Consider the following 15,636-nt stretch of genomic DNA (forward strand, 5'->3'; position numbering starts at 1 on the left):
TTTCTTCAGATAGCTAGCAGCTACTTGTATCTCCTTTTACCTGCCTTTATCAACCTCGGCCTGAGCCCTTTTTTATTTGGGGTTCTTTTCTTCCTCTGGGGACACTTGGGAACCAGAATAGCATTTTGGCAAGAGATTCTATACTGATTTTCCAGTTAACCCTAAAGGCATCACGTTGACCAGGCCTGTTTGTATGCTGTAGGTCCATAGATGCATGACAAAGGGGTTACTCAATTTGATAGACTCATTGTCGTCCAAAATACTTGATGGCTCAAGTGCACTTCCATTTGAGAAACTAGGAAAGATCAGAGCGTCACTTGGTATTGATGAGAAAAGAAAAGTTCACCATTCATCTTTCTAGACTTAATACTCATGCTACTCCAAAATTTTCGCTCCTCCATCATTCAAGTAAACTTCCCCAATAATTGACTAAACTATGTACTTTGAGAAGTTAATTGTTGACAAAGAGTCAGATTAGTTGACACATTGCTGTTAAAGAACAGAAACCTAACTTTGCAGTCAAGCATATCTGAGTCTTTGAAATGTGGAATTATGTGCAATACTCCTTGACATTAAAAGATTTCCAAAATTTCAGATACAAACTAGGTGATAGAAAAAGATTTACCGATGCACGATAAATGCCCCCCTGCAACCAGCTCTGCCAGGTCCTCCTTGAATCTTCAGAGTCACAACGTAATACTAAGGCATTTGGATCTTCTACTATCTGTAAAGAGATTAGATGACAGTAAGCAAGGTTAGAAACGAAAAAAAAAAAAAAAAAAAAAAACAATTTTCGTACTACTACAATGACTTCCAGGTTATTTCAACACAAACCTTGTTAATGGACAGCCCAGAGATACAAACAGCCAACACGTGTTCTAGATTACCAGCGATATCTGCAGGAACTTGATGTAGCTGCTTCCCTCGAAGGCTGGAACAAGAAAAGTATTTATGTTCATTAGTTAATGAAGAAGTACATAAAAAGGGCATAGCACGTCTCATCCAGCAAAAGGAGAAAAAAAATAAAATGCATCACCCAAATTTCTAACGATTACGAATCAATAATCTGATAATCCATGACTAATGTGAGACATATAACACTTGATAAGTCAAGGAATAAATACGTTATCCAGAACTTCTCAGCTAAATAATTAAATAGAATTGTGTGTGACAGCCAGAATAAGGTCCAACGGAAAAGATCCAAAGGCTTTATAAGAAGTCCAACTTCAAACTCATCATTATAAGAATAGATGGAACCAATATGGAAGGATACCTAATTGATAAAGATGTATAAATGCCCTATTAGTAGTTTTCCAAACTATTTTTGAGTTTATTATGATAGTGAATATTTCATTGAGGGAGTATTTTGGTCATTTTTTCCTAAAAGAGAATCATGCAGCTTCAATCTCATCCTCACTTTTATGTCAGCTGATGTTTGAGAGCATCTCTCAACTGACTTTGCCACTAGGGATTACAAAGTTTCAGTTACAGATCCAGTGCAAATATTACTAAACCTGTCCAATAAGATCGTGTTCAATTCATTTCAATGGCTACCCACTGTTGCACAGCTTCTTTCAACTGTGAATATAGTATTATTTCCTAGAAGTTCTTTGATAAATGAGAATGTGAATAAACTTTTATGCCAAAAATCCATGTTTACATAAGAGTCTTTGGTCTAGTGGCTAAGGTTGAGGCCCTAGGAATTAGAGGTTCTAGGTTCTAATCCCTGCTTCATTCCCGCTTCTTAAATCCCACCCCCTGCTAGGAAAAATTTTTTTTAAAATTTAAATAGATCCAGAATGCAATATCATGATATTAATTACATAAACCCATAACCGTGCAAGAAGAAATGTAATTCCAAATGAATCCAATAATGACGAAAACATTACCAAGTATATTTAACAATTAGTATAAGTTTAAGATATTTATTTTTCTAAAAAAATCCAGAATGTGATCTTAGATTGAACAAGGGTAAGTTACTGATAACCCCCCTGTGCTTTTGCATAATAACACAAAACCCCCTAAGGTTTCAAATTATACACATAACCCCCTCCATGGTTTTATGTGAAGTGGCAAATGGCCAGAAAGCATATTCGGTTACCGCAATTGACCAATACGTGCTTCAAAAGTATGTGTGATGAAATTATAATATCCACTTAACCCCCCTACGGTTTTGCATAAATATCCTAATAAGATGGTGGTTTTGCATCTATCCACATAACCCCCCTATGGTTTTATGCAAAGTGGTTAGACCCTCATTCAATTTATTGCTTAAGTAAGGGCAATACTGGCATTTCAACTGACGACACTATGGAGACTATTTTTTGTCAAATTTCCACTTCACATAAAACCACAAGGGGGTTATGTGGATGTTTTGAAACAGGCATCATGTGGTCTCACGCAAAAGCATAGGGGGGTTGTGAGTAATTTAACCATTATGAAAACATGATGAATTTTTATGGCAACAATAATGATGAATTTTTCTTTGAAAGTTACATAACCCCATATCGCAAATTAACACGAGTGTTGCTTTCTGCAAATATATTTGAAAACAAACAAGATGAAATAATATTGACCTTAGTCCTAGTGTCCCAAAACCAGTCCAATTTATGCCCTCTTCAAACATCTCCAAAACAAAGATAGTACCCACGCCACAAAAGTAAAGGGGCAACTCGCCACATGAAGCATCTACATGACAGAAGAGAGTGACTACAGATCCTGCATATTTTGGATTCAGATGGTGGGAAAAGACCCAAAGTCATGATATTTGTTTCTGCCATCATACCAAGTGCAATGTTTCTCATGTGAGATGGAGGGAAAACTACTCTCCATTTCTGATTAACAATACTTCCAACTCTTTTGTCTTTTCTGTTTCTCCTAATCTATTCATCTTAGGCTTGTCCGTTTTACCTCTCATTGTTTGTCCTTTTCTTTTTTTTTCTTCTTTTTTTCTTCTTTTTTTTTTTTTTGCATTCGTTTTCAGTTTCCACTAGTAAAAAGTGACAGAAAATAATAATGTATATAACCCAGAGGAAGGAATTCAAACTTCTCCTCGAGAAAATGGAACCTAGATTGGTCACTCAACAGTACAGCACATGCTGGAAAATTATTAAATAACATCAGATAAGTAGATGTTTGAACCTCATGTACTGCTTGTATGATCTGGAGTTCGGATTGTCGAGCACATAAAGAAAAGGCCCCACAATACAGAGGTATTTCCGCTGCCATATAGCCTCCCTACCTCCCATACCCTACACAAGAAGACCATATGGAAGGAAATATGAAAGCATAGCAAAATATTAATCTAGAAAGACGGACAAAGGAAGGAAAAACAAGGATTCATCTTTGAAGTGGGAAACTAAGAGCAAAATGAAGACAAGTATCTATATCAGCCACCTTCCAAGCAAGAATAGACAACCATCCCCCAAAATCAGCTTGGTCCCAAGGGCGAATAAAATCAGCATTATCTTTATTTTCTCCTTGAAAGATCTTTGCAACTTGCATAAGCCGGTGATAACGAGCAGGTGAGAAATGAAAACCCAGGGAAGGAAGCCTCAGCGCCAGTCTTGTAGAAGGAAACAAAGGGTTTTCGAGTCGGATCTGGATGGGATGTTTTTAGTCAAATGACATACTTATGATGCCAAAATTAGAATAATTATGCAAATTAGGTTACCTGTTGAAGCTTTACAATGACCCCACACTTATCAATAATGGGCAAGAAGTTAATAACACTATGCTTGGATGAACCAACAGTTCGATCCGGAGAAGCTTGACTCCAGTGGTAGTCACCGTCAACCAAAAATGCTGAGACATCACTCAAAACCAGATCAAATTGCAAGTACATGCTCATCTCCTCAGGTGGAACCGACTCAGTACCATCCTAAACATGTCGAAAATTTTCACCACAGGCCTTGGAAAACTATGGGCGCACAGGTAAAAAGGTTCTAAATTTACCTGGGTACGGATTACCAAATTTCCCAAGTCAAGCAGAAGCTTAGTGGAATGGGCGTCATCCGGATGGAAGTCAGTAGGTATGGTAATCTTGGGAGCTGCAATATTTAAATCCAAGGAAAACCTAGAAGCAAGTGAACAATGCAGTCTAATTAATCATGCACTCTAATTTATCCCTCAATGAGTGTAAGATGTCATGATAAAAGTCATCAAATATTACAATAACTAATGAGCTAGGGCATGCATTTATATCACATAGAAGAAAGGAGTCAGTTTAACTTTATTGAAGTATGGGCTGCTTTGAAAGAGGGGCAAAAAAATGGGTGTGCAGTTCATTTATTTTAACTAAAAAGACAACAAACCTGGCCTGATCCTTCAGTGCTCTGTTTACTTGTTGTTGTGCAGTGCGCTTGACTTCATCGATGGTCATCTATGTAAACACGGCCAATATGAAGAAACTAATTATAGGGGTAATATCTGCATCTATAACAGTCTATCAATATTAGACGACAAATATTTGGCAACTTCTACAACCTTAAAACAGGCAAATACCTCATGCCTCCCAAAAGTCAATGTACATGATCAATTTATCTTCCATCTTCTCAAGTTCATTTAAGAAAAGCCAACATTCTTTAATTCAGACTCACAGAATGAAATTGGAAGTGATTTATTAGTTCATGCAATATGTATTTTCATGTGAAAATCACCTGAATTTCCTACTATTTCAGATAACCAAAATGTACTATTCATACTACACCATAATACAAGTATTAGGGTTTAGCCAAATCAAAAAATGAAGGACAGATAAATTCCAGCAAACTTTCAAGTTCAAAGAATCAGCATGAAACTTGCATCCGTTTTAAACAAAGTATGAGACTGCTAGCAAGAAAGAAGATAAAAACAAGGGTGTGGTTGCCACATGAGCAACAATGTCATCTAGTTTTTCATAAATCCTACTAAAAATCTCGATATATGCCATTCTTCGACAAGCGATAGCCTATCATACAATTGTAGAGAAGACAATATCACAAATATTCTCTTTTTTTTCTTGTCCATTTTCCTTCTTTTTGTTTGTTTACCTCCTCCTCCTTTTCTTTTTTATTTTCCACTTCGTTTTCTTTTCCTTCTTCCACTCCTCTCACCCCACCTATCCCACCACACCTCAGAAACCAAACATCCCAAGCCACCATCCACCTCCGCAAACCAAGCCCCCTTATCTATTCACTTTTTGTCTTGTTTCCCTTTTGTTCCTATTGGTTTTCCCATTCTATATTCTGTGACACTGGTCAGGAGATTTTTTTCCCTTTCCTGGAGAGTGGTATAGTTGGCATTGGGCTGTAATAGAAGAGTACAAGAAAAGGTGGTGGTTGTTGTTTTTTTTTTTTTGGGGGGGGGGGGGGGGGGGGGGGGGGGGGGGGGGGAGTGGGGGTGTTGGGAATAAAAGAAAAATCTACTCAGGTTTTTTTATCAAAATGATATTTCCATTTAATGGGGTTCAATGATGGCTGAAAAAGTGTAGCAGGCAAAGTGTGGCACATTTTACCCATAAAAGTACAGAGACTTAAATCCATAACAAACAAGAAAGATAGATAGGCAAACAGCAGCAGAAAAGAAAAATTACAAAACAGTGGCTCAATTAAACATTCCAAAATTAGAAGTAAATAAGATGATACATTATAATTCATGAACTCTAGTATAAGCTGAATTCCACTTTTTCCTTCTCCATTTGCTAACTTTTATTTATTTAGCCACGCACTTTTTTGTAGGATATAAAGTGACATATTTGCCTCTCATACCAGGGCAATAAGCAATTGTGATAACTCATATTAGCATCTTTGGGCAATCTTTTATAATTATGGCCTCATTGTTGCATGAAGAATGTAGTAAGATTTTATCAAACTCCTTGTTGCAACCTGCCTATAGTTAATTTTTAAAAGCTTCTATGGAAAAGTAGTCGTTGTAGATCAAAAAGGATAAGAAAAAAGAATTTCCATCTAATGCTGAATAGAACTATAAAATGCGGACAAAGGAGATCAGAATTAGACCTGCACAGCTGCAGCAGTTTCCAGAGCTACTGTCTGACTTACAGCAGCATTGCTTTCAAAAAAGTTAACAATTCCATCAATAGAATCTTTCAAATACTGGTTAAAGGAAAAAAGCAGTTAGTTATCCCAACTTCATGAAGCACAGTAGAAAAATAAGTATCTGAAGAGAGAGAGAATTATTACGGTCACATAACATGGAGAAGCTTTAGCAACCAAGCTCCAGTCCACTTTAGAATCAAAAGGCTTATAGCGGAAGGCACCAACTAATGAATCATGACCCGTTGCACTCTGCATAAAAACAGAGACCAAATGTCAAGTTAGCAGAAGAGACTAAGAAAAAAGAAAGGGTAAAAGCATAGAAGGGAAGGGGAGGAATATGGAGAAGGATTTCACTACCAAAGATCTAACCTCTGCAAGGAGACCATTTGGAGATGATAGCTGGTATGATCCCAATCGTACGTCAAACACTTTTGCCTCAGAATAAAGGTTTACAAAACAATCAAGATTTTCACATGACAGATCGGCAAGACATTCCTTCTCATCAGCAAGCCTGGAAGCATTGTGTTTCATGTGAATCTCCAAAGAAGTATGCAGTAAGTCTGCTCTTCCATGGATTTCCAGAAGTTGATCACTATCACCTTCTTTATACCCAATTATATTGTTTAACCTTTGCCAGTCATCCTCACTGAGGTTTCCCGGTTCACTTTCATCTGTCACGGAGTTGCTTGTCCTGAAATGGGCAGTTGCACAAAACATCAAAATTATAAGCATGCAATAAAAGTTATTGAACTTGCAACAGGAAGCAGGAGAATAGCAAATAATCACCATCCAAATGGCCACCAGGATTTCTTTGATTTTTGATTCCTTAAGTAAGGCGCTGAATCCATTGACTGGGCCACAAACTTGTGAGCCAACATCCTGTGCAAAGAAGAAGTATAAGGATCATGCCGATTAGGAAAGCAAAAAGGCAATCAATCAGCAAGAACTAGAAGCTCTTACAAGGAGCACAGTCGAGTACTAATACTCAGGACTGCAAATGAAAAACTCATTCAACTTCCACAGACAAGACACCACATTATAATACAAAGACAAACAACCAAAGCAATGAAATCAAAACAAAATGGTAATGCAAAACACCCTTGCACAAAAACGTTCAAGGCTTTACAAATTTACCAAGCGACACATACTAAGGGTTCAATCATGCAAAAGCTGCGGTATAATTTAAACCATGGAAATCCCCAAGCATCAACACAACCAGAAAAATCATACATAAAGGTCATGACAAGCTCAAATATGAAAAACTGCATTTATCAGTGACAAAGAGGTTAGTAGAGCATTTATTAAAAGTTTCATCTCCACTTATTTTTGTTAATAGTCACATGGCTTTTCTGTCAATAGATCAGGACTCTAAACAGGAAAATAGTCTACCTCCACTGGAGAACAAGGTCAAAGTCGAGTTCCCGATCAAGTTCCTTGATCTCTTCATTATCATCAATTACAACCCGATCAGAATCAGATCTGAGCAACTTTGCATAGAGTGATATATACTTCTTGCGTAGCCTTGCATACCAAAGGACCTGCTCCCATGACAATTTCCCACTGAAAGAGGAGAGAGTATTACAGGGAAATTCAAAGGTAATACTATAGTATCTTCTCTGTCAAGGGCCAAAAGTTATCCAAAAGAGTGAAAAGGCAAGGAATCAAGACATAGTCCCAATATGCTAGAGAATTGCAGCAAAGCTCCTGCTGTCAACCTTTTTATGGATGCGAAATTCTAGAGCACACACGGTTCACCCAAAAAAAAAAAAGAAAAGTGCCTATATTTATTTCGCATGATACAGAGGAAAAAAAATCCATAAATCCTAAATAACAGGAACAAAAGCCAAAGTGAGAATGCAACATATGAGAAATTACCAAGCATCAACAGTAACAATATAGCTCCAAAAAAATACAGGAAAAGGCGAAGAATACCCATACAATAGAAAAACAAAAAAGAGGAAAAAGACAACCTAATAGATATTCAAGGTTTTCCTTATAAAAGATGACAGGTTCCTTGTTACTCAGTTTCTAAGGATGAGCGATACTCTAGAACCAGCAACAACCGTTTTTGGATTATATTTCTGCAACCTAGGATATTAATGAAGCATGATCTATGTTACTTTGAATATCCATAAAAATGGTGACTTTGATTTCACTGCTGACACTCTTCAAGAAAATCACAGTGCTTTCCTGTTAGAGCTGATCACATGCTAGACACATCAGGCATTAGTGAAGCATTTTTGACAATACATTCTACCTTCTCAAAATTTCCAGTGATCAAGAAGAATAATTTTAATTAACCGAATAACAATACAAATTTGAAGAAAGGGAACAAATTCAAAAGGCAATGAAGAGAAGCATTCTCACCTAGCCTTCTTCAACTGATCTGAGACGGCTTTATAAGCATACTTCCACCATGGCCTTGGATCAGATTTTACCGCGACACTTGGGCGATAATGAGCATACTTCAATCGTTGATTAAATGCAGCAAAATTATCAGCTAATTTTAACAGATCCCTGTATCCACTCTGCCAAAACATACATAAATTGTGACAACATGTACAAAATAAAAATGCTTATAGAAATGTATATCCTGTCTGTCTTAATGAAAAAGGGACTTTTTCCACCAACCTTTGACAAGCTAAGTGTCACATCATCCAGATTCACCACTGCTTTTTGAAGAGGCTGACCATCATTAACAGGTAAACTAGCATGCTGTTTTGAATATTTCGCGTTTCCAGTCACAGGCTGCAATATGTAAGAGTGCTCTTCAGGAAGAACAGCTGCTGCCTTTCCCTCCTTTGTCCCAAATTTGAATATCTGAATCTCGTGAAATGCAGTTAGGAATGGGTGTAGAGTACACAGACTCAATCTTAAAAAGATCACAATGTCAAACAGAACATGCCTGATCCCATTCCCGGGGTGGTAAATCCTCCCATGGCTCATCTATGTGCCAAGGACTAACATCAGAATCCAAATAAACAGCCAGCCTCTCCAGCTCCACAGACTAACACGCAAGAAGAAGGGTCATTAACAGCCTGAATAATTAATGGAAGCACATATAAACAGTTGCAGACAGATAAAAATACAGCAACCAAAAAAGAAAGATTTCCAAAAAAAAATAAAAAATTGTTGCTTTTCAGGAGAGCATGTCAAAAATAGCTTTTACAAATTCACAAGAAGATTCCACTATCCCTGATCTTAAAGTCTCCGTTGTCATATGTATAAGAATATTGACCATGCACAAACACAGACACAAGAAAATATGCAACAATAAGTAACTAAAGACTAAAGCTCTAGAAAAAACATAACTTAAAATATATCTCCTATATCTGCATAATTTATAATTTCAAAGAACCAGAACCTTCTGAATACGCTCCAGTGCACCCCCAGTTGCGAAAGTCTCCTGTCCAGTGTCATCAACTGTGACGGCTAACAGCTTGTCTAAAGTTACACCAGCTGCAAAAGGATGGCCAGGATTGCTGCAAAAGGAAATCAGTAAGGTCCCATGAAGCTGATGATTGAAATAAGGATTGAAGAGTGCTCACCTCTCAGTGTCCTCATATCTGATGTGAATGTTTGAAACAGAAAGCTTCAGATTCCCAATTACCGTGTTTATCAAAGACTCCAACCAAGACTTGTTCTTTCAAACAATCAAGAGAAATGCAGTCAATACAGATCCAGACAAAAACAACAAAGCAAGGAAGATATATTTTAGATACAAAAATAACTCCAACACGATCAGATTCACATTTTAACCATTTATTATTAACAAACATAAACATGGGATTTTAAGGAGAGTTGAAGTGCTATGAACAGATTATGGCTCTGATGCTGTTCACCTCACCAATCTCCTCAATCTGGAGCATCTACAGATCACAATTCAGAAGAGGTCGTCAACCTTGTGTTGACTGTAGGAGATTTGGGCAATCATCATTTGCATCTGAAACATTCTTTTAACAGGAAGAGGATTGAAGTGGGGTGCTTTATGTAGCATCCTACATAAAGCACCATAAAGCCCCGAGGTGTATCAACAATAAAAAGTAGTGTAAGCTTCTCCGCATACCCCTTGCATGCAGTTTGTGTCAACAATAAAGGACAGATTATAATTGACAACCAATCAAGTTTCCAAGAAGAGCAAGTCAAGTCAGATTTTAATTAAGCTCTAATATGCCGAAACCCGTGATGTGATTGCAATAAGTAAGCTGGCAGCCAGCATACAAAACCTTAAGCAGATACAAACATCAAATTCTAATGATTGTTCAAACATATGCGATAACCAAATGGACCAGAAAACTACTGCATGGACAGCTCTTGAGGAACATACCACTTCTGTCTGTAATTTTCTGCTCTCCAATAGTTTCATTTCCATTTCCTACACCATAGGAAAACAAAATTAAAAAATCCACACCAACCAAGAAAGAAATCTTGTTTGGAATTTACAATAGTCTTACTCGTATTCGGTTCCTCTTAACTTCTTGCACCACATCTTCACTAGAACTTTCAACCTGAGTTGAAGGCTCAGCAAGTAAAAATATACGATCCAGGTGAACTAAAACTGGATCCTGGCCAAGCTTGCTCCATGGAACCTATAATCCATAACCATAAAAAATACTGAAAAGCTTTCAAATCGAGAGAGAGAGAGAGAGACGGAGAGGGCGAGAAACAGAGGAAGTAAAATTGTTCTAAGGAGTTGGAAGTTTTATTAATTGAAGGAAAACATCTTAGCTTTCTGCAACGGAGTTGGATGTAAAATCCTGCTAGTTTTCTTTCCTTTGCACGGGCCAGGGGGAGAGAAGAGTTAAGTATCATTCTAGCCATCTTGACAATTGACATTAGAGATCAATCAAAGAGAACACTATAGCATCGTAAGATTTACCAGATGATAAACTCATCTGATCTTGTGAAAGACCTCAAATTAATGAAACCAATATTCTAATTGCAAGATATGCAAATTCAATATCAAAACAGACACCCACAATTCTGCATTTGAATTTCAATGAGGATTTTTCTTAATGCCTGCACATTCATTACCCATTTTGACCTTGCAATAAAAAAAATTACCATTCCCATCATATGATTATTCCCTATGCAACTAGACAGCAAGTGCCATAAAAAGGGATCATATTGCTTTGAAGCAAATAAATAAACTTGAAGTTTTGCTTAACTCACAGATCAGACTCTTTCAGACCATGACATATAGACAAAAAGAACTATTAAAGCATCACAGGCTGAACTAAAATAGCATTAGCTAGAATGCACTCTGCTAAAGGAACACAAGGGTTGAGTCTGAGCAAATACTTGCACGTAAAACACATAATACACCAGAAGTCAAATCTCCCCCCTCCCCCCTCCCCCCCAAACAAAAACAAAAAAAAAAACAATTGTTCCTCAAGTATGACAAATGTGTTTGCTGTAATGATCACTAATAACACATGCTATTAGACTGTGGGAGCTGAAATTCCATTTTTAGATGTGAAGGATAGACTTGAGACATTTTTACAAAGTGTTTACAGCACAAAGTCAAACAAATTTTTATAGTGTAGAATCAAAATTTCAATAAACACATAATTGGGTTCCTAAATATTTAAAAAGTTAAATTGTAACTAACTCTCGTACTATCAAGTGTTAATATATAAAAGTACTAATTCCGTTTGTTGGAAAAAAAAATATTTAAAAAGTTGAAGCATTCCCACAAACCTTAAGCTTCACTGACCCAAGAAATCCTGCCTTAACCTTTATAGGCAACTTCAACGCATTGAGGGCCTCTGGCTTCAGTTGCATATTAGTTAGCTCCACATCCCCTAAGGCACATTTAAGCAACATAGAGCACAAATTGTTGAGGTACAAGCAAAAAATTGAGCTGAGCTCATCAACTATTATAAGAACAAGCATTATTAAATGTAGTACTAATTTACAAGAAAAAATCAACCAACTTATGAGCAAATGCATGCCACTAGCTTTTGCCAAAATGAAATCAACATTGAAGAATCAACAGTTCAGAAACATCGCATAAGTGGAAGAAAAAATCATTATGTGTTGATTTCTCTTAAATCCTCATTATCATAACTTAGTGCATCTGAAAGATGAGCAGCCTTATGCTCTATCTGTGGCACAAAGGAAACATAGACTCACGCGAGTAACGTTCAGTACCATAATGGAAAGAATGACATGATGGAGGGAAATAACTTAGCTTAGTAGAAAGGGTTTCAATTCCTATTCCTCCTCAATATACTCAAGAAGTATCTGCTCCAGTTGTTCTCAAAATCAACAGGGACAGTAAACTCCACTGTATATGCAACAAATACAAACCCTCCTTTTTTTAACTCTCCAGGACCTCTCATCTCCTTAGACAAATTTTACTCAAGGGGTTACATAGAGACCATGAGTATCACTAAAATGTCATCAAACATCAATAGTTACATAGATGAAAGCAAAGAACATAAATCTGAGCACATTGCTTTCGCAGTGTTACATAGTGTCATGTTTGATAACTGCACTTTATGCTGAAAAATAATGCATTCACCACTTTTTGAATTTAACATGTTTGACAATAGAATTCCCTCACCACTTAGTATATTAAGCACGACTTACTTGTATTCAAAATCTTACGTGAAAATATTCCTTCAAATTTGCTGAATTTTAAACACCTGTAGGGACTTAATTTCTTTTTATTGCTCTCTCTCAGACACACACTCTCTCACACTTACACAGACACACTGTCTCTCAAACTCTCTCTTTCACACACAGACACACTTTCTCTCTCTCTCACACACACATGCATAGGCATTTTCTTCTATCACATAGACACACACTCTCATATGCACTTATACACACATACATACACACACTTTTCTCCCTCACCGCATACACTCTCTCGCTAACACACGCATAAACACAATCTCTCTCTCTCTCTCATCCTCTCTCTCTAAATATACGCACACAGAGACACATAAAAACACTCTCCTCTCACACACATACATAAACTCTCTCTCTCTCTCTTTCTCTCTCTCATATATATACACACTACACACTACTATATCTCAACTGTATCATTATTTTCTCTCTCAGATACAAACTTCTCTCCCATACAAACTAATAAGGCTAATCCTTTTAAATACAAAATTTACCATATTTATGAAGTGACAAATTTCAATTTAAGTGCTTAAATTTAGCTAATAATGACATACATACAAATTTTTTCAGCACTTCATTCTGATTCAGATTTATCAATCAAACACCTATTTCAAATACTAGGTACCATGAACAGAGTATAAGACATGGGTTGAGAAATCCCCACAATGGAATGACCTAATAATAAGTATTGACACCATTCCTTCAATGATCATGATATAGAGCTTGTGACCAGACCATCACCGTAAAAATAGAGAACCAATTCTGGAGAATGTAAACCTAAAATGTTACATTCTTGCGCAAAGATTACTGGTTTAACACCAAAACTGTTTAAATTTCCAACACCCCAAGGTTTCTGGACTTGATTGTTTTTCTTAGGACTTGAAGCACATCTAATTACTAACCTCCTTATTAACTTCTTTGACATCAGTTCATTCAGATGATCGCTAAGTCAAATTCTTACTATTATCTAGCACCTTTGCAACTGGCAGTGCTACTTATTCGAACAATGATGGAGAATTGATTTCCAGTTAATACAACCCTCAAGTTTCCTACACAACAAATGCAAACACATAGTCAAATCAAATCAAATTCCTGAACCAAAAGTTGATCTTCAACGGATTGATGTGCAGATAATGCAATATGGTCAATTAGTTATTCAACTGGATGGAACCAAAAGTCAGTAATGGCTTAATTAATTTTAGCAACTCAAGGAAATCTAGGATATCCATGTTAAAAGGTTTGACATTTGAATCATCTTTTAATCAAAACCAAAAGGAGTATTTTCATACAACTACTTAACTCAGATTGGTTCACTATTTAATTCTTCAAATTGCAGACAACTTGATCCCAACTTTCAACCACCTAGACCACATCTACTTCTAAGCTCAAGCATTTGACTTTGGATTACTTGTTGCTTTAAATGTTTCAGGTTTAAGTGCACTTTCATTTTTCTTCCTAAGTGCCTTGGACATAAATCAAACTTCTATGCACTTATTGATACATCGGAAGCGGTAGAATATAGCACCATCACTATTCCTAGATTGATGATAGTAAGCTCTTTGGTCAAATTCCTTTCACTGCCACTTTTAAAATTTTTTCTTAATTTTTCATCAGCCTCGTGCAGCAAGAGGAGATTTTAACCTTTCTCAGCTCAATTTGCACTCGAAATGAAGAGTTCATACAAACCTATGAATTAAAATATTCACTGAATTCGATAACAATTTTTTTCATCTTGTATTGTAGTCAAACAATCAATTGCCTTTCTCTGCAAACTATGACTTTAAAAACTTCACTGAATTACGCAGGTCCTTGTACAACAATTCTTTCATCTGAAATTGTAATCAAATTCTCCATTGACTTAGTATGCTCAGTTTGCCACTCGAAATTCAAGATGCATAGAACCTATCAGTTCAAGAACTTTCCTAAGTTATTCTAATCCTTCAACGACAATCCTTTCACCTGATATTGTCATAAAATTCTTCAATGCGCATTCATTTCCGAATAAAAATGAACTTTTGAAATGACAAAAAATCATACCTAGCTAAATATCCATCACATTAGTTATCTGCCAGCATTCCACTCCACAGACAGAGAAATTAACCCACCATTTCCCTTCCAGAATTATTTATTTTTAAAACAAGCCCACCACGCCAGGTCCATTAAGAAACAAAAACCCAATTTTGTATGTTTTTGTCCCCTAACCTTTCATGCAAATTTCATCCCAAGAAACATTTCCAGCTGAACTACAAGTACAAAACAGTGATGATTGAAAAGTTGGAAAATGGAGGAAAAATTACAAACCTTGCCAGACACTGATCTTGAGGGCTTCTTTATTAAGTCCTCTAACATAGTTCCCCAGATATCTCTGTAACAAATTAGCTACCTGATCTTCCAACATCTTCTTCTCGTCAAATTCCTCTTCAACGAAATCAAAAACACATCTGTCTATACACAAAATTCACATGTGAGAGAAGCGTTGTTCAAGTTTCTTGGAGAATATATTAAGGGTCCAGAAAAGTCCCGTCCCTCTTTGTTTCTTCACTGAATGGTACTGGGTTTTTACTCGTAGGAGGAAGAAAAGATTTTAATAGTTGTGGGCTGGTTAAGTTACGTGTGCGACGGGGTGTCGGGACAGATTCGGTTTTCTTGTTCTCTTTTCTTAACAGATGGAGATATTACGGGTTGCCATGTAAGTGAAAATTTGAGCACGTAATAATACCGAGCTTTTTTTATCTTTTGATTTTGTTGATCCCTTCGGAGCAGTGAAATTCTTTTATTTATTTTCTTTTAGTATAAATAGGAGATGTCGATTCTCACCTGCGCTTCTTCCTCCTCTACAATCCAACTCATTCATTCTCCAAAGTCAAACTTTATTTAAAGGTTTAGGTTGAACTTTTCTTTTTTTTTTTAACAAGAATTGTCCGAGGAACTGTGACAAAGTATATAGGCTTCATTTGGATTAGAG

General features: G+C 36.6%; 1 protein-coding gene across 1 annotated transcript; it reads right to left on the reverse strand.

Moving 5' to 3' along the window:
- Window positions 1-535: 535 nt before the first annotated feature.
- Window positions 536-15,360, reverse strand: LOC140012960 (intermembrane lipid transfer protein VPS13-like). Its single transcript, XM_072061686.1, has 21 exons — window positions 14,973-15,360; window positions 11,736-11,839; window positions 10,490-10,624; window positions 10,363-10,410; window positions 9,584-9,678; window positions 9,400-9,517; window positions 8,941-9,042; window positions 8,667-8,855; window positions 8,403-8,563; window positions 7,425-7,595; window positions 6,822-6,914; window positions 6,405-6,726; window positions 6,180-6,284; window positions 5,997-6,092; window positions 4,314-4,381; window positions 3,955-4,075; window positions 3,674-3,880; window positions 3,397-3,600; window positions 3,142-3,251; window positions 835-931; window positions 536-724 (listed from the first exon to the last, which is right to left on the reverse strand). Exons 1-21 carry the CDS (start codon window positions 15,067-15,069, stop codon window positions 551-553), a joined length of 2,817 nt encoding a protein of 938 aa, XP_071917787.1. The 5' UTR covers window positions 15,070-15,360; the 3' UTR covers window positions 536-550.
- Window positions 15,361-15,636: the final 276 nt, after the last annotated feature.

This window comes from Coffea arabica, chromosome 8e (assembly GCF_036785885.1).
Source record: "Coffea arabica cultivar ET-39 chromosome 8e, Coffea Arabica ET-39 HiFi, whole genome shotgun sequence".
NCBI classification, from domain to species: Eukaryota; Viridiplantae; Streptophyta; class Magnoliopsida; order Gentianales; family Rubiaceae; genus Coffea; species Coffea arabica.

Excerpts from the sequence above, each read along its gene's own strand:
- LOC140012960 (XM_072061686.1), bottom strand. The coding sequence starts at position 15,069 with ATGTTGGAAGATCAGGTAGCTAATTTGTTACAGAGATATCTGGGGAAC. Across the intron at positions 3,252-3,396 it reads TGTCTATTCTTGCTTGGAAG|GGTATGGGAGGTAGGGAGGC; the intron begins GTGGCTGATATA and ends CTTCTTGTGTAG. Across the intron at positions 725-834 it reads CTGGGCTGTCCATTAACAAG|ATAGTAGAAGATCCAAATGC; the intron begins GTTTGTGTTGAA and ends ATCTCTTTACAG.